This window comes from Channa argus, chromosome 4, assembly GCF_033026475.1.
Source record: "Channa argus isolate prfri chromosome 4, Channa argus male v1.0, whole genome shotgun sequence".
Lineage (NCBI taxonomy): Eukaryota > Metazoa > Chordata > Actinopteri > Anabantiformes > Channidae > Channa > Channa argus.
This window is the reverse complement of record NC_090200.1, coordinates 27,305,173-27,331,983: the sequence shown is the minus strand read 5'-3', so window position 1 is coordinate 27,331,983 and position 26,811 is coordinate 27,305,173. Positions and strand designations below refer to the sequence as shown.

General features: G+C 38.2%; 3 protein-coding genes across 7 annotated transcripts in view; 1 reads left to right on the top strand and 2 right to left on the bottom strand.

Moving 5' to 3' along the window:
• The first annotated feature begins 35 nt into the window (after positions 1–35).
• Positions 36–7,777, top strand: gabarapl2 (GABA(A) receptor-associated protein like 2). The gene is made up of 4 exons (XM_067500311.1): positions 36–274; positions 1,440–1,495; positions 1,986–2,158; positions 4,705–7,777. Exons 1-4 carry the CDS (start codon positions 241–243, stop codon positions 4,817–4,819), a joined length of 378 nt encoding a protein of 125 aa, XP_067356412.1. The 5' UTR covers positions 36–240; the 3' UTR covers positions 4,820–7,777.
• Positions 7,778–8,556: 779 nt separating this feature from the next.
• On the bottom strand, positions 8,557–14,432 carry adat1 (adenosine deaminase tRNA specific 1). Of its 2 annotated transcripts, XM_067500304.1 has the most exons (10): positions 14,376–14,432; positions 14,123–14,282; positions 13,645–13,713; positions 13,342–13,396; positions 12,899–13,032; positions 12,091–12,724; positions 11,473–11,618; positions 10,182–10,281; positions 9,952–10,038; positions 8,557–8,867 (listed from the first exon to the last, which is right to left on the bottom strand). In XM_067500304.1, exons 1-10 carry the CDS (start codon positions 14,409–14,411, stop codon positions 8,735–8,737), a joined length of 1,554 nt encoding a protein of 517 aa, XP_067356405.1. In that variant the 5' UTR covers positions 14,412–14,432; the 3' UTR covers positions 8,557–8,734. The 2 variants fall into 2 exon arrangements, with proteins under 2 accessions (XP_067356405.1, XP_067356407.1); XM_067500306.1 differs by lacking the exons at positions 14,123–14,282; positions 14,376–14,432 and adding an exon at positions 14,016–14,092.
• A 6,554-nt stretch (positions 14,433–20,986) lies between these two features.
• Positions 20,987–26,811, bottom strand: part of wwp2 (WW domain containing E3 ubiquitin protein ligase 2) — a 50,754-nt gene continuing 44,929 nt past the window's right edge. For all 4 annotated transcript variants that reach the window (XM_067503041.1, XM_067503043.1, XM_067503042.1 and 1 more), the window contains 7 exons: positions 25,487–25,620; positions 24,548–24,688; positions 24,311–24,431; positions 23,918–24,022; positions 23,697–23,793; positions 23,242–23,314; positions 20,987–21,759 (listed from right to left, as the gene is read on the bottom strand). In XM_067503041.1, coding sequence (XP_067359142.1) covers positions 21,660–21,759; positions 23,242–23,314; positions 23,697–23,793; positions 23,918–24,022; positions 24,311–24,431; positions 24,548–24,688; positions 25,487–25,620 — 771 coding nt within the window. In that variant the 3' untranslated portion in view covers positions 20,987–21,659. The remainder of the gene's footprint in view (positions 21,760–23,241; positions 23,315–23,696; positions 23,794–23,917; positions 24,023–24,310; positions 24,432–24,547; positions 24,689–25,486; positions 25,621–26,811) is intronic.

Genomic DNA, 26,811 nt, shown 5'->3' with positions numbered 1-26,811 from the left:
GTTTATAAATTATTTCCGAGCTTACCAGAAGGCAACACTAAGGCCGCTATACCGCTGTCAGACAGTGACGTCAACTTAAGCTAGAAGGACAGTTGGATGCTTCAGGCAGGAGATTTTATTGACGTTTTGTTTTGATCGCCTTTGTCTGGATTTTTGGACACTACGCCGGCATTTATCCGCTCGTCTAGCAGCTCGCCCTTCAGCTCTACCGTCACGCCTCAGTGCGGGGATCTAGCAAAGATGAAATGGATGTTTAAAGAGGACCATTCCCTGGGTAAAGGGGTTTTGGATTGTTATAAAACAAGGGATGATCTTGTCACGTCAGGCACCCTTCTTTCTCTTCTCGGTGCTCTCCGCGGCGATTTTGCCATATCATTCCATATTGGCTCAGAAATGCATGCTTGTCTTAGCACTATGCAGATGACTGTTGTAAATACATAAGGGCTAACGCTGCTTTACCAGAGACAAATGCTAACGAGAGGACCAAGCAAGGTCCTGTATGTAAAGTAAAATAACCGCTGTCAATCATCGCTGTTACAATATATTAGTCTGCTGATGTCGCCCAAAAATGAGTCTTTTTGCATGAGACATTTCAGTTCCAAATTCCATTCCCGAATCATACTATTTAACGTTGCCTTGCTTAGGCCTATGTTAAATCCCTGGTAGAAATGCCTGCAGATATACCGGAATGTGCTAGTTAATTAGGAAGCGCTTTCTCTCAATTGTGCACTGGCTGTGTGTACTATACTTATAAATAATATGTAAAATGAACTGTTCAGTTTGCTATAGAAATTTACCAGAAATTTGAAATTTAGTTTAAGTCACTGCTCAATAAATTACATTCTTGTTGCTTTATCTCTTTAGCTCCCTCCATCTCCTGTGTGAATAACATCACATCTCTTTTTTAACAAAGTACTTCTGCTGCTTTTGTTAAGTTGTCACCAAAAGTAGGCCTCTTATCTGGGCTAATGAAAGCATAGGATGTGTTGAATCTAAATGGATCCACACATCTTATCAACCATCACCTCCCCCTCCCTTCTCTGACCTCTGCTGACCCTCTGTCTACTGCTCCTGCCCACAATAGTAACACTATCAGCTGTTCCCTGAGAATAACAATTACTGAATTGTCCAGTATCCCTTAACAGAGGCTGTTGTGTAATTCATCACATAAGCTCAACAATAATGACACTAGTTTAAGATCACTAATAAAGTTAATGCAGCTAATCACAGCCTGTTTTGTTGTGTGGCTGCGTCCTGTACCACGCTTCTCATCCTCTGTCTTTCCGGGTGCTGCCAGCCCTAATTCTGGGCTTAATCTTTCTTTCTTGGACCATGTTTGGCTGCATTTGGCAGCATGAGAGGAAACTCCCCAGAGGCCTCTCTCATCCCTGTTATTTCTGACTTCCTGTTTGTTTGTTTGTTTGTTCTTTCTCCCTCAGAGCACCGATGTGTGGAGTCAGCCAAAATACGCAACAAATATCCTGACAGAGTACCGGTAAGTGAGGCTTGTTTTGTAGTCTTAATAGGACGTTAACACAGTGAGTGACTGACGGAAACTGTAGAGATAAGGAGTGAGAGAATGGGAGTTTAAAGAAGGAGACTGATTAGGATTAGAATAAAACCAATTTTGAAAAATGGGATTTCAAGTTATTTAAAATAATAGACATTGTATAATAATTTGGTAATGAAGCATTTTACTGTTCAGTGATATTGCACAGGGGGACAAAGTTTTGTTGTGTCGTGTATAAACTTTTTAAAGGTCATAGGGACAGGACCAACAGCTGATTAATGCTACAATATGCGTTTGAGAGAAATTAAATTATATTCTTTGCCCAGCCTTAACTGTATGCATACTTTTGCATATTATGCAAAAAGAACAAACCCTCACCAGATTGTGCAAATGCTTATTAGAGTTTACTGAACTCTCCCCTCTCCTGTTTATACAGTATTAAATGTCTAATCATGTGTTTATGTGTGTGCTCCAGGTGATAGTGGAGAAGGTTTCTGGATCTCAGATTGTGGATATTGATAAGAGGAAGTATCTGGTGCCCTCTGACATCACAGTGGCCCAGTTCATGTGGATTATTAGAAAACGGATCCAGCTGCCTTCTGAAAAAGCCATCTTCCTCTTCGTGGACAAAACTGTCCCCCAGTCCAGGTGGGTGCAAAGCCACACTCTACAGACAGTTAAGAGTTTCATGTTTCCATCAGTCTCTTATTATTTGTACTATGACACACTAAAGTGCTTAGGTTGTACACAATGTAAAATGCAGTGGATAGGCCATTAGAGGCTGTGCAGCTTTTTGCTGATGGTCTCTTTGTTAATGTTAATCGGTCCCTTCCCATAATCAGTGTCTGAATGTCTTATTGATGTTAATCTTCCATTTGTATGAGTTTTAAAATAGAGCAGCAAAAAGGAACTAGAGATGTTTATTTTTTTTTTTTATATTGATCTGGGTTTATTAACTATTAATTATAAACTGGATCGACTTCAGTTGTGTGGTGAACTTAAAATTACAAGAATTCCTGTGTTGACACACTCTCCTAAAAGGTATTTTGATGTGTTGAAATCCCAGTTGTCTTACAGTGGTATACACCTGGGCTTGGCATAAGTCAACAGAAGAGTCTGGATAAAGGTGTTTTGTCTTAAGGGCCTGCAGTAAAACGTAAAAATTATGCCACAATTAAACAGAATTTTGAAGCATACCTGTTTGCTATAACAGTGTACCGATAATGTATATATCAATACATACTTGTAGGTAGGTAGGTAACAGAATTGGATGCAACGTTTAGGCAATAGGCAGGAAAATAATTGTAAACTTGAAAAATTATTTAAAATGTAATTATTTTTAACTAACCAGTATCTATTCTGATGTTGAGAGGAATTGAGGATACTAATTGCTGAATAATTTGCCCATTCTTGCTGGATACAAGACAGATTCTGATTCTTCTCTTCACAATGCATTAAACATTTCAATAGGAGACAAACACTCTCTCTTTGTCTACGAAGCCACCCTGTTGTAGAACTTTAAAAAGAGGACTGGTATTGTCGTGGTTTTCTGGAATAACTTTATGGTAAAAGCTGTTTTTTTTAATGTCTCTACAAAAACCAAATATATGCCTCTATATTGAGGGTACTTTCACGCACATATGCAAGTCACCCTATGTTCACCCTATTAGCAGCACATTTTAGGGCTCTGGTGAAGCAGGAGCTTCCTGACCAGGTAACTTACATTATAGAACGAGTTAAACACTTGTAATAAATAACCAGTAAACAGAGACTGATGGTATTTTTCAACATTGGCACCTAAAACCTGATGTTTGTTTTATTGAAATCAAGCTAAAACATGAAGTCACCTGATCACAGAACATATTTCAACTAACTTTCAGTACATCTGATGTGAGCTTGGGCAGAGAACCTGCTGGTGTTTCTCCACAAAACTGATGTATGGCTTCCTCCTTGCATAATAGAAATTCATGTTGCATTTCTGCAGTGGTGAGTCTGTCTGTGTATGTCCCTCATACACAGGCAGTGTACACTGCCTCTCGACCAGTGACAACTGGGATAGGCTCCAGCCCCCCACCATCCTGAATAGGTTAAGTGGTTAAAGATAATTGAGAAATAGATGTCTTACTGCGGCAGGTTGTGTTAAGTGCTCTTGAGTCATGTGGCTATATTCATCAAGTTAACATGTCTGCCTGAGTGCTAAAAGGTCATACAAATTCAGCAGTGATTTCTGATCTCAGAGTCCATAAATGTTTCTCTTAGCGGTGGAAGAAGTACTCAGAATATTTAATTACATATTAGTATTAGTTTTAAAAAGTACTTTAAGTACCAAAATTAAATGTATCCTTGAGATAGAATAATTTATTTTACATCAATAAATATGATATAATTGTATTCGAATTATTGATGCATTATTTGCTTAAATGTAGCAGATTTTAATGTCATTCTACTCTTTGATCTAATAATTACTTAGAATTACTTTACATGCTGCAGGGTAGCTTGTGCCATTCACTCCAGGGATCAATAAAGTCAGCCGTTTGTTTAGAGTTTGTATAGCTATTGTCCTAGGTCTTACGTTTTCTTCTCATCTAACGTAAGTGTAGAATGTGCAACCCAACCTGTCTGTCGGCTCTCGTCTTTGTAGTGTGTTCAAGGGCCACTAATCGACACAGACAAAGACGTTGTGAGCTGGTGCAGCAGTTAATCTGGACATCAGCTTTTTGATGTCACCTTCGTGTGTGACGGCCTTAGTGATTATACTTTATTTTGATTATTTTGATTAGGTACTTTTCAAATTTAGATTAATTACAGTATAAACAACTGCCTTTGAAATACACTTAAGTCAAAGTATAAGGAAAAAAATACTTAAAGTAGAAACCCCTCAAAATTGTACGTAAGTGAATTTACTTTCCACCACTGGTACTTTCCTTCTAACTTGCAGTATAAATACTCTTGTGCCTATACAGTAATCACTGCATATCTTAGTCGTACTGTACAGGTACGCCATTATTACAAAAAAGGTATGTGTGAAGTTCAATTTAATACACTGTAAGTTGCATATTAAGATCTAAACAACTACTGGGGCCACTGAAGCTTTCAGCCTTAACATCCCACATGATGGAGATGTTAATACAGTACATTTGAATCTACTTGACTCTGCGTGATCCAATAACACTGCTTTCTGCTGTGTTTTACAGTCTGACTATGGGCCAGCTGTATGACAAGGAGAAGGACGAGGACGGCTTTCTGTACGTGGCCTACAGCGGAGAAAACACCTTTGGTTACAAGGCCTTTTATACAACTTGGGGTTAATCCTTCAGTGAATAATCTGTCTCTCACACGCACACAGACATACACTGACACAGTAAGGCCAGACATATGCAGGTGCACCGTGTTTCAAACACTGGCCTTTACATGTGTTACACAAGTAATGCACCTCCACACTGGGCAAACTTATTTAAAGTCTGTTTTTGACAGTAAAAAAAATACTCACATTAATGATGTAAATTAACTACACCAAAATGCTAAAATAAACAAACCTGTTGTTTTTGACAGTTGCAGATGATCATTAGTGTTAAGAAATGCTTGAATTTCAAAGTTCCTCTTTTTGCCATGATAACTGACTAACGTTCAGTTATGGAGGGAAATATCCACAACATTGTCGTAAAGTAAGAATAACAATCACTGCACATTATTGGCACGTCATATGCCAGTGATTAAGAATCCACGTTGGTATTAGAGTTCAAAAATCTAATTTTAGTTTAACTAAAACTAGTTAAGCCTCTGATACACATACACTTGCGTTTGAAAACACATCAGGTTATGCATTAATGCTAGTTATTTTCAGTCCGGCTTTGTTGTCACAGGTTTTTGTCTAAAGTGAGGAAAAATCCCTATACTTGTGAATCAGAATCATTAACCAAGTTATGGATGTATTTGTACTGCTCTTCATATCATGTCTAAAATTTTCAGTAACATAAATTGCACGGGTACACTATGATAGGTTATGAAAAGGACCATAAGCATGTTAAAGAAGCCAGCTATTGAGTTGGTGATTGATATCGAATGACTGGTGAGGATGCAACCAGTGTAGAGTGTAAAGTCCAGCTCAGGGCCAGGGACTGGTGCTCGTCCCTGGGATGTTACAGAGTGCTTTCCAGCCCGGCTGATTTTCCATTTGCACATTTTGTCGGTTGAATAGATTCAGGATTGAGATTAATGATGAACCTTAGTAACAGCTAAAGAACTCCAACACTTTGCTTGAAGTTTAGTGTGCTAAATTGCCCTCACTTGCACAGTTACTCGTCTCACTCAGCGTTCTGCTTTTACAGCCGTTAGTGCTTTTCTACGGAATGCCTTTCAGCAACCTCAATGACCATGTATGGCATGTTATACTCTTTCCTGTACATGTTTTGACGTACCAAACAGAGGGTGCCGTCAGTTTATGCAAATCAATAGCATGTATCCAGACACACCTAAATCAGGGACAAAGACTAGGCAGTTCATACTTAACGACCGTTTCCACCAACTGTCATAGAATTTTAGTCTTTGACAGTCTGGAAGGAAGCTTTAGTGCAGAGACGCGCTAAGCCGACATCAAAGAACGAGCAGTGATAAAAACCAACTCCAGAATGAAGACAGTAATTACATGGTTGAACAGAAAAACTCTGCAGTCCTCCATAGCTCTATGAAACTGGCCTGTTGTAGATCATTGTTTTTAAGTTGGCACTCTGCTTATCAAGATGAAGCAGTTTTTAATACATAAGCTCTGTGTAAACCCACTGTAAATTCCTTGCCAACCCTAAACAGCAGACGAAATGAGTAACTAGCTGATAATTGTATGTAGCAGGTGAACAACCATTTTTCCACCGTACTTGGTGGAGACCAAAATAGAGCCATAAAGAAAAGTAAATATATAAAACTGACATTCACACTTTAAAACAGTGAATTCAGCTTTGAACACTACATACATAATTCTATTGTATATAAGCTTTAAACTCTGTACCTGTTATTTTTGATTAGTTTCTGTTTACAACTAAGTTTAACAAAGGCAAATAACATGTCCCAGCAGGCACAGAGTGACACTGGCTTTAGAACACCTTTTTCTGTTCTGAGTTTTGGAAGGCATTCTGGCCAGTGTCAGAAGTCACACTGATGAACCAGTTTGTACAGGAACTGACTATGTAGCGCAGAAAGAGGTTATAAGTAGGGCGTTCTCCTTTAAATTCAAACAGTTAGGTGGCTCACATCTTGTTCCATGTGTCCAACTAGTACATTAGGAAGATATCAGCTAAAACACTGTGAACCAACAGCTTATCACACAACAGCTTTATTATGGCTTTATTATTATGGGATATTTTTTTCCCGAATTTCTTGGAATGCCAGTGTAATGAGACTGGTACTAGAGGCAGAGGTACAGCGCTGTGTCTGATCCTGTCCTTGCCCACCTTACTTTGTATAAATTTGAAATCACGCCTAGGTTTATAGGGACAATAATAAAAATACACAACAATGTAATTTACTAATATTTCAAGTAAAGTGTTGCTCAGATCTTTGGCTGCATAGGTTTCAGAGTTGTAAGTCACAACCACTATTTTCTTTCTTCTCTTCACTCGTGATACTGAAGCTGCTCTTTTGATTGCAGCTGTAGTGCTGGGTACTGAATCTGAGCAAAACATCTAGTGTATTTCCCCACTTGACCCATTAAAGTATTCATATTTGTGCACCACTAAAATTATTCAGGCTTTTACACATGTGGTATAGATGTGTAATATATCGATGGAATGCTATAATTTTCAGGAGTGTTTTATTTCATCAGTGTTGTATAATCATTAAATATATCTTGCAGACATAAAGGAATTTTAGATATGCGAAAAAGGTGAGGTAGCTGGAAGACCTGACCAATAAAAAATGAATGTAAAATAATTTAGAGGTGGTCTGTCTCATTCAAAGAAATATAAATTATGTCATGTCATGCTGCTCTTTTAAAGTACCATTATCATTTTCAGTTAAGCTGTTTTGGTCCTATACCATAACTATTAAATATTGACCAAAGTGATAATTATTCACTGCAATTGACACTCCACTGATGTAGACATTGCTGTTTCATAAAAATTCTATCATCTTGTTACTTTTACTTTTATCAGCTTAATCTCTACTAAGCTGATGACAATGGTAAACATCCCCACATCCTCTTTTGTGCCACACAAGACATTATAAAGCACATCTGTTTTCACATGATAGTAAATAAACTGATCATTATGAACTCAATCTTAGAGAGCCACTTTAACTCACACCAACTGTGTGAATACACAGTCACTGTGTTGTGCAAAAACATTCAAATTAGAAAATACACAGGTACCTTTTACCTCAACAGCATTGGGTATTTTCTGAAAAAATATGCCAACGATGTACAATTACAACTACATACAATAGGCCTTTATCTTAGAGGAACAATGGAAGACATCATGGCGATAGCTTCCAACATGCTGCTGATAATCAGCTGAGGTGAGCTAGGTCCAGTGGAATCTGCTGAGCTAAAGCAATAACAACTGATCAGCAGTCCCTACATTATTTGGCACTTGGTTGGCCATGAAGAACCCAACTGTTCGGCAGATAGAGCAGGCAGGTTCATTTGGCTCTTTGGGTCCCGGGCAACTGAGGTTTGTGATATGTACTGGAAACACAGCACTATAAAAAAGATGACTGACATGTATGATCACTTGTCTTCAGCCCACAGAACAAAATGACTGAAGGAGAAAACCTATTTTCCACATGTAGACATACATCCTGCTGTGTTTTCAGAGAATGAACACAAGGCAGCTGCAGTCTCAACATGTTACACACGTTGTGAAAATAAAATCACCATCTGAAGACACTGGGGACTGGTCCTCAGCTTCATCCAACAGCATGACAGCTGATAGTGTCCCGCTGTGGCTAGCATTGAAGTCCTGTGGTACAGATAGTCAAATATAGCCTAACCTTATTTATCCAGCCTCCAAACCTCACTGACCAGCTGACCCAAATGAACTCTTCAGAAAACAGAGCAGTCGAGTTTGTCATTTTATTAGCAGAGGATGTTGTATGTGTCTTATTGACCAGTGTGTCCATTACTGCTGTGCTTTGTGTCTATTGTTAGTTTGACAGGCCTTTCTACCTGACAAGAGTCATATTCTAGAAAAAGAATATGTGTACTTGATGAGGACATTTCAGCTGCGGAATGGAGTTTCAGTGAAAGAGCAGGAGATCTCTGTTACTGCGAGGCCACAGGGGGAAAGCCTGGCTACGTAGCTGCTGCCAGGCCTGCTGGTATGTCTGGGAGGCCTGCTTGTAGTCCCAGTAAGTCTGCAGCTCTTTTCTCCTGGACAGACATAAAAAGGTTTTTATGTTCTTATATTTACATAAATCTCATAAACATGCTGTGTTTGCAGAGAAAAAGAGCATTAATAATTAACAAGCCAACAAACAGTCACTGCATTGTGAAGTTTTGATCGCAAGCAGAATATTACATGTAATAATTTATGTATTATCAGACACAATACTCTATACATTTAAACAAACAGACACTGCCTGATATTTGCCACACCAAATTTTGTATGCTTGTGCTTGGTCCGTGAGTGTAGTATGAGTCTGTGTGTGTGTGTGTGTGTGTGTGTGTGTGTGTGTGTGAGAGAGAGACAGAGAGAGTGGTGAATAGTTGCAGACCATCTCCAAAGGGAGAACAGTGGTCCCTCTGTTTGTCAGCATTTCAACACAGAACCTGATCCCAGCCCAGTCCAGCCTGTCCCACTTAAGAAACAACAGAACACACACACATTCTCACCACACACACACTCCCTCTAAGCATGTGCACAACCCCTTATGCACAGGTGGAGACTAACAGCCAACATCTGAGCATTTAAAGGTATTTACAATGTTACACACAGGGAAAGTCATAGTATGAATAAAAAGACACAATTTACTGTGTAAGCTCAGCAGCTATATGATACTCTACCATTTGAAAAGAAATAACTGTGACATTACCCAAGTGATTTCTAAACAGTAACAGCCACAGCACTGACGCATCAGCCTCCATTTATACTATGAAATAAACTAACATTATTGTTTTTGTTTTATATTTTATATTTCTAATCTAAAATATAGAGTGATTGGAAAAACATCTACTGTATGCATCAATGTTAATGGTTGGATGTTAACCTCATGACATAAACTGTTCCTTGTGATGACTGATAAATAAAACATTTGCTTATCATCATCAGTGGTTTGCCTCACTGTGGATTTGACATGGTTCTGCAGCAGATGGGTTGAGATTTACCCAAAAGGAAAACCTGATGAAATCCAGACCATCATTTGAAGATCTTCATTTGTGTTTCAGGCTGTTCAGATTGAGTTTGAGACAAGTTTCAAACCCCAGTAAGATTATAAAAGAGCCTATTGTTCATTACCTGAGAGAGTCAGGGAGTGCTGAAGGGTCAGTGGCTGACACCAGGGACAAGAAGGAGTGGAAAAGCTCCAGTTTACACAGAAGAGACCTGAGGAAACACAAACATGCAGAAATATAAATGGCAATTTCTTCTGTATTGAGAAAAGAAAAATACATGATACATACAATACTTATACATGATGCCAATTTTTTATTTTGTAACAATAAATCACGTAAAAGAGTTTGCACTACCTGGCTTTAGGTGTGCCTAAGGCCTTCTTGGTTATTCCATGTTTGTAGCCATTGGCAGTGACATCTAGTGGCTCGTCAGTCACATTACACCAACTAATGGCTGAAACACATGAATAGGTAAATCTTAAATACTAAAGATACTAAACAAACCTTCACTCCGTGAGTTTTTGCCAGATGTATTTCAGTTTCTGTAAGTCACAACTAATGTGGGACCTTGTGGGAACAGCAAATAGTTAAAATTTGTTAATTTTATTAGTAACATTTGCTTTGGCTGTTGTGAAAAACATGTTATAGAATATGCAGTTTGGTAAACTAAGTGGAGGTTCAGTCAGCTAGATAACTTAAGAAATCATATAAGTGTTGTTGTATCTCACACTGTTGTTATGCTGTTATGTTTTGTATTGTGTAATGTTTTTTGTGGTAAATAAAAAAATAAATAAATACAAAAATATAAATGTGGTGAGGAGAGTTGTTTTTCTACAGACCTCAACAAACAGTACATAAACAGACATATAAAAATGTCATGTTGCTTTCACTTTAAATTATCTTTCTATTTTTTCAGGTACAACTTTAACAGACACTCGGTGAACAGGACCCTAGTGTCTTTTCTGTCTGTTCATATGTGGATTACTCAATCTTCTAAATTCATGCTGAGCTTATTGTCCTGTTAACATCCACAATCTCAGACCTACTTAGGAGCAGGTTTTTCTCAGGTTCAGTTGATGTCAACAAGACAACATTTCAGACTTTAACAGTGTTAAATCAGAAAATCCATCCTAGTACAGATGCAACAATAGTAAGCGTTCATATCTAATTTGTCACTTTCTACCTCCATCCTTTCTTATTTTTGATACACCTTTAAATTTTTCACAGCACAAGTTTTCATCCTCTCATCATTTGGATGCTGCCAATGGGAAATCTGGTAAGAGCATATTAAAAAAACCCATGTACCCATCTCCTGAACCTGACATCTGAGAACATTGTGAGTTGGTGGGCCATTTTGGGTTCGATCAACTCTATCAATATGCCATTGATTCAAGGGTCTGTTTCCAAAACTTTAAGTGTTCACACCCTTGGACTAATATCGTCAGTCCTTAGAAAATTTGAAACTTCATCAATTACACTTTTGTTTGAGTATACGAGATGACGGATGACTTGGTGTGAAAGCTGTTTACAAGCTAGAAACTAGTAATACCTATCAATTCAGTGAGACATGAATATGCCCTTAGTAGTATTCTTTTCTGCTCATTCAAATCAAAGTATTATTTTTTTGTGTGTGTGAAAAATCTACCTGCCCCACAGGGGGAGATGCGTCCATGTCCGGCCTGGTGTCTGAGCTTGATCTGGGCCTGGCTAAAGGGGAACTCCAGGCTGGACTGGAGCAGCACTGGTGGACACAAAGAGAAACCTGCTGGGAGGTGTGATACATGAGAGCACCTGAGAAGTACACAAGGACAAGCATTAAGTTTTTTTAATAATTCAAGAAAATACCACAAACATCCTCCAAAATAAAAAAAATTTTCCCTGACACTTGAAATTATAAACAACTTAATGACACTGTAGATCCCCTCAGCTCTATTATTTAGCTAATTCTTCTGATTAGGGTTAGAGCTTTTTTTTTGTTTTAAAACCAGCAAATTACATGCTAAATAACCTTGTATCCAGCTACAGCAGGTGTTTTCAGGAAAACAAAGACTGACCGACACCAAACATTACGTTGATAGGTTTATACCTGGTGGAACACCTGTATATTTTCTTTCTCAGTAGTTGGAGACCAAATTGGAGTTTTAAGTTGGGTGAGCTAAGGTCTTTAAATTATTTGATTGCCTAAATTACTTTATAAGACCCACAGTATGAAGCTCAAAGATATTTAAGTGACAGTAATATTTATTAATAGGATGATTCTCACCGTGTGACCATAGCTCTTTGCATGACCTCTTCGCTGTATGGGCACTTCCCCACCACCACTGTGGTGAAGTAGAGTGCCTCCTGTAGGTAATGGGACAGCAGTGCACCCTGAAAGCCCAGCACGGCCCAGCGGGCCAGCTTGTCACTGCAGGACAGGGACAAAGTGGGCTCTCCTCGCCCAGGCTTCACTCGCAGCACCCCTGTGCTGTGGTACCCCACGCCAGCTTGGAGAGGGTCAGCTGGACCACTGGGGACACACTTGGCCCCTGTTCTGTGAATGTCTGGAACCGGCAGATGTAGTCCAGTGTCAGAGGGGAATGTTGTCTTTATTTCCAGCTGTGCTGAAGCTTGTGAGACAGTTTCCACAGCTGTTTCTGGCAGGTGACTCTTTGATAGATCTCCACTTTTAGATGAAAGTAAAAAGTAAGGTTGCTTTGTGTCTTCTTTGTCCTCAAGCCTTGTCTCTCCTGTCTCCTGTTCCACCAGACAGGGTATCTTAGTGTTTCCCCCTTGATTTGGTTCATCAGCTTTCCTTTTTCCTCCAATAGAAGTCCCTCCATGGCCCTTTACTGATGGGACAGGCGGGCAGGGCTGAGCCTTGCTATCAGTCATAGGGATGATGGATGCATCACCACCTGGTAGTACACAAGATTTTTTAGATTTTGACTCACAATTTTGACTTTGTGTAGGCTATTTTCTGACTAAAGCTACTTGACAAAAATAACAGACATGGAAGACTCAAACTATCTCTAAACTGCAAAATGTAGAGAGTGATTACAGTAACTGCTGTAGGCAGACACTCAACTTACAGGGAGTGTGACTGGTAAAGAAGAGGAAAGAAACTCCAGACTGAAGCCTCCACTTCCCCTTCTGATCTGCCATACAAAACACAGCACTGTCACCACCACCACTCACAGCCCTTCGTAGCTCTTGGATCAAGTACCTACAAATACACATATTGTATATTAATTTTGTTCAAGATTCAAAGAACTTTATTGATCCCATAGGGAGATTGTGTTGCCTTGTTGTTGTCCATTGGAAAAGTAGAAAAGAAATAAAAAGCACCTTAATCAAGCCAAGGAGTAACCACATAGAGAAATAAACAAATACAAACTACTGAAATATATCTATAAACAAAGTAATATAGTAGTATAGATAAGGTAAATAAAAGTTTACTTTAAAATTTACTTTCAAATATATAATAATAATAATAATAATAATATAATATAATATAATAAATAAAGATACAGACCTGATACATCCTCTTCTGGCAATTACTTCTGCATGGCTGTCATTCAGTATATCACCTAAATGAGTGAGAGAATAAAAGAAAACATATTGAAAACTTAACCATTTGAACTGTTCACCAATGGAAGGAAAACAAAAATGGAAAGAAAATATTGTGCTGTTACAGTAAAGTAGTGCAGTGGCAAATCAAGCTTAATGTATTGGATATAGGGATTATTTTTTTATTTAAACAAAAAAACACAAGACACTAAAGACAAACTGAAGATCCAAAACACCAATTATGAGGAAGGTAAAAAAAATCACAAACCACTGGGACTCATCGACATCTGTCCAATGCATTTGGTCCCAGTTCCCATAGAAACTACCTCCTTGTCAACTGTGAATGAAAAATAAAACATTAGATTGTCACATCACATTTTCCTTCTTCATCCTATTTTACACGTTTATGTTTAGTTCTAGCTTATTTGTTTTAATCAATGCTTTAAATTGCTAATATGTAGTCATTATCATTTTTTTTAAAGTTTTTACTTTAAATGTTAATATTTTCTCTTACGCAGTGTAATATGAAGTGGGCTGCACTATTATTTTGGTAAAAACACTAATTTCTTACGGTCTAAGCCGTTGCTTCAAATGTAATAGTGACCCCCCCCCTTTATGTTTTCGTGTTCTATTACCTACATGACTAGAGGGTAAAAAGCACACATGGGTTCTGTCCTGTTAATCTCACAGGGCACCAGTGGAGCAAATAGAAAAATGTTATTTAGCATTTCACTCTGCTGTCCAACCTGTGCCAGATTTCGCACACCGGGTGATTTTGACCACAGCGGCCAGCAGGGTCCACTCTCTGCCCGGCTCAGGCTTCCCTCTCCGCGGAAGCTGGTTGAACCAGTCGTAGCACAACTTGGCGATTTCATCTGCATTCACCATGTTAAACCGCACCGGGACCTTTAAGGACAGGTGTACGGACACTACATATATTATTTGACCTAACAGTATATAATTTAAATGGTTACGACATTATAGAGCCAATGTACGAACAATATTTTGATCAAGTCCAAGCGAGTACTCTCTCATGGCGGCATCACAAGAAAACAAAGAGGGTACTTCCGGGCCGAGTATTAAAATTTCCTCTTTCACAATAAAGGTCCTTAATTTATGGGGAGCTGAGAATTATTTTTTGCTGCAGTAATATTAATATTACACAATAGTAATTCTTAATAATAAACAGATAATTAACTGTTGCCTGGTTATTTCCCCTTAATACAGAAAGCATAAACTTCTATAATATAGTTATAGAAGAACTGGTATAAACAAAACACCAAAGCCTCTACCATAAATATATTTATATATATTTATGTATTATGCATTGCACTGAGTGTCTTTCTCAAGGACACATCTTGTGCGTGTGTTAAGATTTGACTGAAGAGACTTCTGCCGGATGTCCTATCCATTGAGGCACCAAGTCACTTAAAGACCTTATACAAACATTTGTGTTCTCATGTAATGTATTTTATTAGAGTTTACCTATACTATGTATATATTTGTATATATATGGTACACTATACACTATATATACCCTACTATATCATTGTGGCAGAAATCTCACTAGAATGTGTCCATCCATTATCTGTCACTGCTTATCATATTTGGGTCACGGGGGGGCTGAAGCCTATCCCAGCTGTCATCGGGCGAGAGGCGGAGTACACTCTGGACAGGTCGCCAGTTTATCGCAGGGCCACAGAGAGATATACAGTACAATGACAGACAATCATTCACACTCAATTCACAATCCTTTCTTCTATTACATCTAAATTAAATTGAGCCTATCCTGAGATAGTGTGAGTTTAAAGATACGATTACATAAACATAAAAAAACTATTTGCTGATTTATTTGATGATTTTTGGTCCTTATAGATATTAGGCGGATGTAGTGCAGTTGGTAAGGCAGTTTTCCACGAACTACAGGGTCAGTGGTTTGATCCCCGGTCCCGACTATATGTCGAAGTGTCTTTTTGTGTTTTTTTAAAGACTGTGTCTGTGTGTTTTGCGACGCACCTTTCAGATCTGCTTTAGCCAGAAGTAGCATTGATCAGCAAAACATGAAGCTACTCCATATATATTTTCTACACTTTGTTAATGACACAGATAATTTGCCACATTCACACGTTAGAAATTTGACAGACAGCTGCAGCTCATGTTTGAAAACGTTAGAGCTATGTTAAATGTTCATTAGGTAGTAGCTTTGTGGCTTAGTTTGAGCTGCAAAAAATGAAAAGTTCCAGCTTGAAAGCGGCTGTCTAAAGCTATAAACAGAAGCCAAAAATCAGGAGCATGAATTAAGTAATCCGTGGCCCCCCTGGTCCTTCATACATATGGTCAACACTTTAGGACTGTAAAACCTCTGCAGTAATTGCATTTCAAATTTCACTGCTGAAAATACTCAGAATTTTAGAAAGTGTTTTCTAAGAGTATAATCAAAATCAATTCAATTCTGTTATTTGTCTCTTCGTTGTTGTCCTAAAACTGTATAATAAATGTAAATATTCTAGAATATTTTCCACTAACAAAAAATAAATTGAGACTAAAAGATAAATGCACAATATATTCTTCCATTATCGGGGTCCTGTCCTTTCCCTCCCTGAACTAAACAACCATAATCTGTGGGTAATTCTTCACAGTCAAAGTTGAAGAAGTATCAGGGTTCATTTGCAATGGAAAACCTGACTTCACACATTTCACTTCCACCAGAGAGCAAAACGTTTATCACAGCAAAGAGAAAAGAAACAAAGAACATCACCATCGTCATCTTTTCATTGGCAGTACCATGAAGACTCTTCAATCCAGGCCTGCTGCTGCTCACTGTCTGCTGCTGCAACATGAAAGGTTAGTGATCTCTTCCTGTGCTTCATCAAGTTAGTTTCTCACTGACATGTTTGTACTGGCTTTTTCCATTTACCTTTCTAACAGGTGACAGAGCATGCATTATGATAACACCTGGAAAATGCTGCTTTGGTTTTTCTGAAGTGAGGGTACCACTAAATATAATATCTATCATAACCAAGACTCACAGCTCCTGTTAGTATAAGGCATTCATGTAAGTTTGTGCTATAGGGTTTTGCTTTTTTCTTGTTTTGGTGATGAAATGATGAATAGAAAAATGCACAGACTTTCAGACAGACTTCAGCACAAAACCACAACGTCCATATTAAATAATTACATTTCCATTAAAACCTGAACAAATGTAATTGGAAAAAATCAGGTTTAGACAAATGTAATGTGCTGTAATCTTTGCCCTAATACAGTGCCTTGCAAAAGTATTTATAGCTCTTGAAATTTTTCACATTTGTCACTTTATAACCACAAATGTAAATTATGTCATTGGGATTTTATAGAACAAGATGAAGTGGTACATAATTGGGAAGTAAAAGGAAAATGATAAATGGCTTTCAAAATTTTTACAAATAAATATCTGAAAATCTGGCGTGCATTTGTATTCAATCCTCTTTATTCTGATACCACTAACTAAAATCCAGTGGACACAATTGCCTTCAGAAGTCACGTGATTAGTTAATAGAGTCCACCTGTATGTAAATTAATCTCAGTATAAGTACACTTGTTCTGTGACGCCCTCAGAGGTTTGTTAAAGAACATTAGTGAACAAACTGCATCATAATGTCCAAGGAACACACCAGACAGCTTGGGGATAAAGTTGTGGAGAAGTTCAAAGCAGGGTTGCATTATAAAAAATATCCCAAGTTTTGAACATCTCATGGAGCATTGTACAATCCATTATCTCAAAATGGAAAGAGTATGGTACAACCGTCCACCTTAACTGACAGGCCAGGGCAGGAGAGCATTAATCAGAGAAGCAGCCAAGAGGCCCAGGGTAACTCTGGAGGAGCTGCAGATCTCCACAGCTCAGGAGGGAGAATCTGTCCACAAGAAAACTATTAGTCATGCACTCAACAAATCTGGCCTTTATGGAAGAGTGGCAAGAAGAAAGCCATTGTCCCCACAAGTCATGTTGGGGACACTAACCATGTGGAAGAAGGTGCTCTGGTCAGATGAGACCAAAATTAAACTTTTTGGGCTAAACGCAAAATGCTCTGTGGCACATCACCCTGAACACACCACCCCCACTGCGAAACATGATGGAGGCAGCATCATCTTGTGGGGATGCTTTTCTTTAGCAGTGACATCGAAGCTGGTCAGAATTGATGGGAAGAAGCCAAATACAAGGCAATCTTAGAAGTAAACCTGTTAGAGTCTGCAAAGACTTAAGACTGGGAAGGTGGTTAACCTTCCAGCGGGACAATAACCCTAAACACACAGCCAAAGCCACAATGGAATGGTTTAGATCAAAGCATATTCATGTGTTAGAATGACCCCGTTTAAGTCCAGACCTCAATCCAATTGAGAATCTATGGCAAGACTTGAAACTTGCTGTTCACAGATTCTCTCCATCCAATCTGACTGAGCTTGAGATATTTTGCAAAGAAGAATGGGCAGAAATTTCATTCTCTATATATGTACCATTTACTCTTGGTCTATCACATAAAATCCCAATATAATACATTTACATTTGTGGTTGTAATGTGAAAAAATGTGGAAAATTTATAAATACTTTTGCAAGGCACTGTATATGTGTCATTCTGTATAAGGACGTGAGAGGCAATGGACGGCATTAAGGAGGCCAAGCAGACAGATGGGTAGAAAAAAAATAAAATAGGAGATAGGAGAGCAGCTGGTTCATTACTTAGTCATAGTGTGTTAAGGCAAACTTTAGAGACAGGGTGATGTTATTGTCACACAGACATTAGCTACATGCCAAAAGCGGATCACACCACCTGTGACACCACTGGGTTTAACTTGTCACCAAGGATGATCTCATACAGGATAAACATATTTGGAGCAGGGAGTGTTTAGTAAAGGATAACCAGTCATTTTCTAAATGTATCATATTTTCAACAATCTCCTTGAACTGTGTCATAAGGAATTTTTGTCTGTAACCCGGATTAGTTTGTGCTCCGTGATCTCTGTCCAAAACCTTCATTCTGAAACTCTTGGTCACACAGCTGTTAACAAATGTTGCCCCTAATCCCCATAACCTTTACAGTGGTTGGAAGTAAGTCGCTGCACATTCATGATTACTTTAAAATCCTATGGTGATTGGGGACATTTTGTACTGCTAAAACTAACCAGCATGATCTATTAAAAAAAAATGAAGGTAAGATTTTACATCAGATTATTATTTAGTTCAAGCAAGACTATTCTTTGTATTTACTACTTACATTTTAAAATGTAAAAAATAAGTTTTGCTAGTAAAGTTTACCTAGTTCAAGCATTTCCATAGTTATTGTTTTGTGTGTGCTCTACTTGACTTTAAGAATTTCAAATATGTGTTTTTATTTTTTAATTTAAACTTACCAACTTACCAATTTTAGGTTTCCATATTACCTAATTTGGAGTGGGACCTACTGTGTTTTTTTTTTCTGTGTTAGGCCCATCGTGAGAAAATGCAGTTGAAAATAAACAAGTGAAAATCTTCTATGACAGATCTTAGTGTAACAACCTTCAGTGTCATCTGTATGGATTTTATGCTTGCAAGATGATCTTGAGATTATGAACTTGTTTGAAAATGTTTTTGGTTCACGTCCTCATCTTGCACAGCGTTCTCGGTCCTGGTTGGCAAGATCCGCAGGTGAGTAGATAAGGCTGAGGAGATGCACAGAGACTCCAAAAACACACAGTGAGTGAAAACAAGCCTGAGCTCAGCAGGACACCTGGTTGGAGAACAACAAGGTTCAACAAGCTTGGAACACGTCCTGATCGGACCAGTAGTTATTATCATAATTCGCAATCTTTTTCAAAATCCACCATCCAAACTCCTAAGTCTCTAAGGTTGTTATCCACAAAAGCCACCAAGTCCACAATCCAAAATCCAGTCAGACTGGGTCAGGCAGAGAGAATGGTCAAACTCCAAAGGGACTACATAAAATACCTAAGTTATGTATTTGGCATTTCTTACACTGACCAACACTTCATAGACACATTATTCATAATACAAAAACATTTTTAAATATGAGTTAAACACCTATAATGTAATTTTGTTAATGTGCCACCCTATTTTAAGTGTTTATAATCCCAACTTCAGTGTGTGTGTCCCCCGATAACACAGAGAAGATCGCTCAAATCATGCTACTCTGTGCTTATAAGGAACACACTTTTACTATTAGACTAGTAGTTTCTTTCTTTTTCAGAATTGTCGTACTGGTTATGTCCAGTGTTTGCGTAATGACTCGTTATTTTCCCCTCTGTTCTCAAATGTGTTTACTCCCATAGACATGTCTCTGGTTTTCATGGTGAATCAGTTTTCACAAGTTAAAAAAAAGTTTATAAAATAGTACATATCCATTGATTTGTGCCTAAAATAAATCTAAACAATAGATACAAAAACAGAAATTTCAAAAAGGAAGTGTTTCCAGTGTTTATTTAAAAAAAAAAAAATCTTTAATGGAATTGCATGAGTGCGTAATTCAGCAGCTTAGTACATGTCTAATGTTTCCATTGATGGGTTTTCAGCAGTTGCTCAATGTCACTGACTCTCCCAGCTGCAGCTGGGTCCAGACACTGGAATCTGTGACTCCACTTCTACGCCTCAAGCTGCAAACTGGAGACTGACAGCAGAGATATGAAACATTCGTTTGTATGGTTAGATCCAAATCTGTATTTTCAATTACAGTGATTCTGCCAGCCAAACCACAAAATGAGCCCTGATGTGTGGAAAATGCTGCTGGTTCTGGCACAGCTTTCACAGTCCACATTCACAATTGTTCCCCATTCACCAGCTCTTCCCAGTGTGACTAAATAGATTATTAAGAGTCTAATCCAGGCTTCTTCCATAAGTGCCTCAGGAATAAGGTTTCTGCAGAAATCTAAAATGTTCAGGTCTTGTTAGATTTGATTCATGTACAGGTCCAAGCAGAGAACCACCTCAAAAACCTGAGTTTTGACCATTTACGTTGATTAAGATAGCATCACTATAAAAGGCAGAATTGGAGGTTACACCCCCAGAAAAACTCAACTTTTATAAAAGGAGAAAATATTTTCAACCAATTTCATATTTGTGCTGTAAACTGCAAAACAAACTAAAAAAAATGAAAAACAGGGCAAAGAACCATTCAAAAGATAAAGATATCAAAGTGTCAAAGTGCAAGACACTGACCCCCAAGTGCTACATACATGCACATATTTATAGTATGTACACAGAACATTTAATCATTTCATATAGTTAAAACATGTTTCATTCAGAATAATACAACTGCATTTATTAGTTGATGTCCCCCTAAATTGCAGTGGAATCAAAATACAGTAAAAATACAATCACTCCTGTAAACAGGGTCAATATATTAGTTCTTAGCTTCAAACCATTGCACATTATTGACTTGTTTTAATACAAACTAAAACAAAGTACAGACTAAGCTGCCATCTTGTCGAGGTCTCCCATGAAAAAGAGTTTGACAATTTCAAGGGATCTACCTGCTTAATTAAAAATATAGGGAAACTTAAAAGAACAAAATAAAATGTTATAGATGTACAACATGTAAACATGACCAGAGAAGGATAGCAAAGAATAAAAAAGAGGCAGCTCAAGATTGGAATCTCTTTTATTTTAGTATGTACATGAGAAAAATGCAGAATTTCACAATTAACAAAAACAAAATAAAAAATAAAATCACATCATATCTCTCTAGCCTCTGTAACAGAGGTGCACTAGTTAGTGCTAACAGCTCTCTGTCACACACATGCACTTACTTCTTCTAATACACTAGCTTTCTCTCCCTCCCGCAAACACACTCTCTCTCTCTCTCTGTCTTTCTCATCACTTTAAAATGTTTAAAAATGTATTTCTCTCTGGTAGATATGTTCAATTGCATTTGTGGGGAGGTGCGCTGTTGTGGGTCATTGCCGACTATACTGCTGTCTGGGTTTGGTGTGTTTCTAAGCAGTGGGTAGAGGTGTATGTGCCAACCTGTCAAAGCCCACATATACATACACACAGTTTATGTGCATTTACACAATGGCATTAATGTAAGAAACCGCACACACACTCGTTCTATGTGTTCTTGGGTCTCAAGCTCCAACTTGATTGAGCCCATGATTCAATTCACCCATGATTCAATTGACAAACATGAGGATAGATGATAGGTGATTTCTCAGCCCTGTGATTAAACAAATGTAAAATAATAGCAATAAAAAAATAACAAAAAACTATCCAACTGAATTTACACTTCTTTAGTTTTCTAGTTTTTGTCTGCTTCTTTACTCCTGTCCAAATCCCTCCGTTTCCTCAATGGCGAACAGAAGTTTCTCCCGAAGCTGCTCCAGGCTTCTGTAGGGTGGCAGATCCAGACGATTGAAGCTGTGAGGGACAGAGAGGCAGATCCATATTAGTTGCTGTTCTTTGTGGATACACAGAGGGGAGAATAAGAACACATCTGTCAGTGGTGTAAGACGTTTGGTCAAAAATATTCTGTGGGTGTTTGACAGGCTGGTGGTGAAATCCTGCAATCACTGGAAACAGTGATGGTAAAACACTGGGCAGCAGTGATGGGAATACTGTATCATTTACTATATATTAAAACGTCTGCTTTTCAAATGGATGAGGCGTCAAGATTCATTTTGAGTCTGTCAAAACTCTTGGGTGTCTCCAGTGATGCTCAGCTTCCAAATACCTCCTAGTCCAACAATCCTCACTTTTACAGAATTGGGAAACTATTCTTTAAGTCTTAAAAAGGTGCACATATCATAGTAAAACCGGTTATTTCAAGCTTTCAAAGCTGTTTCCAGATTACCAATGACTGCATCAGGACATCACCCAGAGGAGCTGTGAGAACACTAAATGCTGGAGGCAGCTGGACCGTGCATAAAATGCGGATGTCACTGTCAATTCACAGTGAGCAAGTGGGTGCGTTGACAATATAACTTTTCAGTCAATCAGCTCAGTACAGGAAGATGTTTCCCATAGCATGATTCTCTGTCAGGGAAACCAGATTGTAATCATAATCCATCAATCAACTTTTATTAATGTCATTAGAGGGGCTTTAATATGCTGGAAAAAACAGATCTTCACAGTGTATTTATTTTTTTATTAGTCAAGTATGTGGTAGAACTTTTATGTCATGCTTCCTGCATGTTTTACCTGGACACTAGCCATCACATAAACCGGACTAATTCAAAGTGACAACGCATCGTACAATGTACTATTGTGTGTTGTACGTGTAAAAGCTCTGAACAATGTCCAGACTTGATTCCCCAAACACTGTCTGGAGTTTGTATTAAAAAACAGCTCAAAAGATGCTTCCCATACACTGTAACTAACAGGGTCCAAAATCCACAGTCAAAAATGTATGTTTATCTGAAGACAATACAAGGCTTTAACTTTGGAAGATTTCTACATGATCAAATAAACTTAGACTCCTCAAGCCTCAAACTCATGTTGTATACACATTTAAATACAGTTTTACACAACCTTGACTGTACTCTTTTGTTCAAAAAGATTTTAGGATGATATCTCTTTATGATAAGGAAAAAAATTTACTTATTTTGTTGTTTGTATGAACACTTTAAAGTTTAAGGTATTTCTACAATGCCATCGATAACATTATACAATTTTAGTTATTTTAAATAACTAAAAGATTTGCATTCACATCACTGCTTGCAATTAAGGTATTAAGATTCATGCTCCATCTTTTGGAAGAGTGACAAAATAATCTAAACTTAAAAGTTACACTGGCTAGATCTCTTGAGCTTTCACTCACACTCTACAGTCCTCCTTTATGTGGTGGAACTTTAAGCTTAAAGTATTTTGTTACACAATGAAACAGATGAGACAGCAGCTTACCATGTATGACTTCTTGGAAGCCAAGTCTCCTTCCCCACCTTGTCTATGCAGAACTTTTGGGGACCGTTACTTCCTGTAAGAAGTTAAAGAAAATGTTTACTCTAATATCAGATTGATTCTGTTCTCATTTTTAGTGATAAGCATATAGCCTGAAGTGTTTCTTTAAAGTTTTTTTTAAAGTTTAAATACATTTATACCAGTCATCCACTTTAGTTTTTCCTGGCTGATACTGAAACTAATAACTTCTGTCATTTAATCGATTACATTTCACACTATAATATTCAATCAATCAATCAATCTCCAATCGCTTGTTGTCCAAAAAAACAACCAAAAACAGTCAGACACATTTCTCATTTTGGTGACGTATTTCTTCATTCCAAATTGCATGATTAAGAGATTGTTTGTCAGCAACTTTATAGTTGTGAACATGGACTTTTGTATATCGAAGTGTGTACCTATGAGCTCAGCGAAGCCTCCCACAGGCAGCCGACAGGTTCCTGTCACAAACTGCAGCAGACGGATTCTCTTCTCATTGTCCATCTCTTTGACCACCTGCAGGAACCCAATTGCATCATTCTCTGGACACACATCAGTGCTCATGCAGACTGTACACATCCTCATAGTGTATCTGTGTATTTAGATCAGGGGCTCTAACTAGTGCATAGTGTGTCCGTACCTGCCAAAACCAGTGGATCTGCTTGCTGTTCTTGGTGTAGTGTCTGTAGATTGTGTTTTTCTGCCAGTCAGCCAAATCGATCTCCTGCATTCCACACAGCATCAGCTGCAATGAACCAAACAGAGGATAGAATTATATCTTGTAGGTACAACTCGTGGATTGATTATACAAAAATGGGCCCCTCCCCCCTTCATTTGGGTAACTTGTTGGTGCTCATTTTATCTTGGTTTTTGGATGTTATGTTGTTTTCACTGTTTTTGGACAAACTTAATTTTGGTCATTTTGTGTCTGTTTCTTGACAAATTTTGTCTCTTATTAGTTGTTTTATGCCTAGTGTAAAGAGGCCTCTACTCCTGCATTGATCTGTTACCTCCCCTCACTCCTCTTCCTTACCTCCAGCTCTTTCTCATCAAAGTAGCGGAGCCACTCCAGGGGAACCACCTCATTAAAGCCGTCCAGGAAGGCTTTGGTCTGCTCCTCCACTCCGCGTGTGAACCTCCAGTCTGTCAGCAGGCTAAGAGAAGGAGTGTTTGTTGTTGATGGTTTGGTCTCCACCTTTACTTCCTCTTAAATCATGAGCTTCTTTTCTCAGTCATCTATCCGAGGCTGTTAGTGCTTGTGTTAACTCACCTAATGTACTCCTCCTTGTTTTCCTCAGTGACCAGCTCGTTCTCTCCATCATCCTTTAGCTGGTGAGTGGAAACTTTTCCGAGGATCTCCATGTCCTGTGCAAAGTACAGCTCCACCCCACACTCCTCCAGGTTGTTTTCTCTACACACACACACAGACACAGACACACACAGTAATGCAAACATGATAGTCACAAAATGTATGTATGCTAATTCAAAACCTACTTGCCTCCAACAGTAAATGTTTATAATGTTTAATATTTATCAAGGCACAAAGGGTGTCAAAGTGCCAATTTGGTTGCTTTCTTCTCAAAGGTTATAAAGGCATGCAGGTAAATATGTTTGTCTAATGATCTTGCATTTTTGTATGCATTTGTGAAGACTGAATACTCTTACATAGAAAAAAATTAAAATAAAAAATCCATCCATGGTTCATTAAATACTAACATTGGCAATGTTGATGTTGCAGCCAGAAGGTAACATTAGCTCATCACAACCACTTAGTTTTACAAATAAAGCCGTATCTCAAGTTTATAAAGTATGGAACAAGAAAAACCCCAGTGGATTGGTTGCACTCTCAAAAGAGAGCAGCAGAGGCGAGAATTTGTGCAGGGATGAACCTCTTCTAAGTGGGGAGTAAAAGTTTCTCTTTATTATGGATAGGATCAGGGATTGAAATCTATAGCAGTGGAAGTGTTACCTGTCATATGCTGAAAAATGTGCACCTACTGTAGTCTGTGGCTGTAATGCTCTTCAACACTGTGCTGACAAAAGTGAAACTATAATAATTACATTAATAGTTATTGCTCACATACTTTATATTTACTGTTAGCTTTTTAATTGAAAAATTTGCCCTTACTTTTCACCATATTACCTTCCACTTTCTACATGTGTGAGCATGTGGACATATTCAGAGACAAACCTGCTATGCATTACTTACTTGACCCACATGATGGAGTTATAAAACTCAGGGTCTATGGACTCCAGATCTTTGAGTGTGGGTTTCTTGTCGAGCATGCGTTTGTAGAATGGCAGCGTGAAGCCAGTGTCAATGAACTTTCCATGGTACAAAGCCTGCAGGAAGGATTTGTTAAATTAGAAATCTCATTAGAAAAAGAGAAACTAATTCACTGTTCAAATTCGTAAACATATACACATAAAGACAGTGTGAATTCAACAAGCCTGATCTTACACAGTACATAGTGTATAAGTTTAGAGAGTTTTCTCCCATCCTCCCCGCTGTTATTTGGGGATATTATAATAATATATACAGCCACATGATTGATTTTTGTTTGTACTGAAGATTAATGGGGAATTGTTTGGAATCCTTCATCATCAAAATATTTAAACAGCCAGTCATGTCTACAGGAAACACGAAGGGCATTTCTGTCTGGAGTCATAGCAGGCAGATATTATTTTACCTGCTTCTCTTGTTGCAAACCTAAACATTTGCTTACTGTAAATAAAATAGTGGTTTCTTTATCCCCATAAATGTATGAGGACAAAGGAAAAACCTATAGAGTTAAAAGTACACAGTCATTAAGATTAGATTAGGATACAGAGACACTTAGCTAATCTGTGCACTCAAAGTCAAAATGTGTGTGTGTTCATAGAGAGCTAGCATGAGTGGGCTCAGCCAGACAGAACTGTTTAATGTCAGAGCTGTGATGAGCAAAAAAACAACACAGACACCCACTGAAAAACTGAGTCACCGTGTGTCCTGTCGCACTGTATCCTGACTGACCATGTGTCTCTCACAGCCAGCAATGCACACACAGATGAGTAATGTTGGGGGTGAGAAAAAGAAAACACAATAGAAGAGAGACAGAAACGGGACAATAAGAGGGTCTGGAAGTCGAGAGCTGGTAGAGACAAGTGCCTTTATAAGGCAAGTGAGCAAAAATGCATTTTTGGACTAAATATAAGCAGCTGCTGGTGGGTGTGGGCAGGGTGCGGTGGTGAGGTCATGGTGAGGGGTGGGGTGGCAGAAAGAAGAAGGATGAAGGGTGTCGGTTTTGAGACCTAATGCTTTTTGGAGTTGATCCCGAGAAGAGGATGTTAGAGTACACACTGTACATCATGTGGCTCTTCAGAAGTTTCTCAATTTCTGCATAGATTTGATGTGAAAAATGATCTCATGCTTACACAAGTCCTAAAGCTAAATAAAGGAAACCCTATCCAACAAATGAGACTGAACTATCTTATGCACTAGGAAAATGTACTTATCTGTGTGTGGCAAAAGTATGCGATTAGATTAGATTATCA

Excerpts from the sequence above, each read along its gene's own strand:
- gabarapl2 (XM_067500311.1), top strand. The coding sequence starts at position 241 with ATGAAATGGATGTTTAAAGAGGACCATTCCCTGG. Across the intron at positions 275-1,439 it reads TAAAGAGGACCATTCCCTGG|AGCACCGATGTGTGGAGTCA; the intron begins GTAAAGGGGTTT and ends TTTCTCCCTCAG. Across the intron at positions 1,496-1,985 it reads AATATCCTGACAGAGTACCG|GTGATAGTGGAGAAGGTTTC; the intron begins GTAAGTGAGGCT and ends TGTGTGCTCCAG.
- adat1 (XM_067500304.1), bottom strand. The coding sequence starts at position 14,411 with ATGAGAGAGTACTCGCTTGGACTTGATCAAAATATT. Across the intron at positions 14,283-14,375 it reads TTGGACTTGATCAAAATATT|GTCCCGGTGCGGTTTAACAT; the intron begins GTTCGTACATTG and ends CTGTCCTTAAAG. Across the intron at positions 11,619-12,090 it reads CAAAGAGCTATGGTCACACG|GTGCTCTCATGTATCACACC; the intron begins GTGAGAATCATC and ends TGTACTTCTCAG.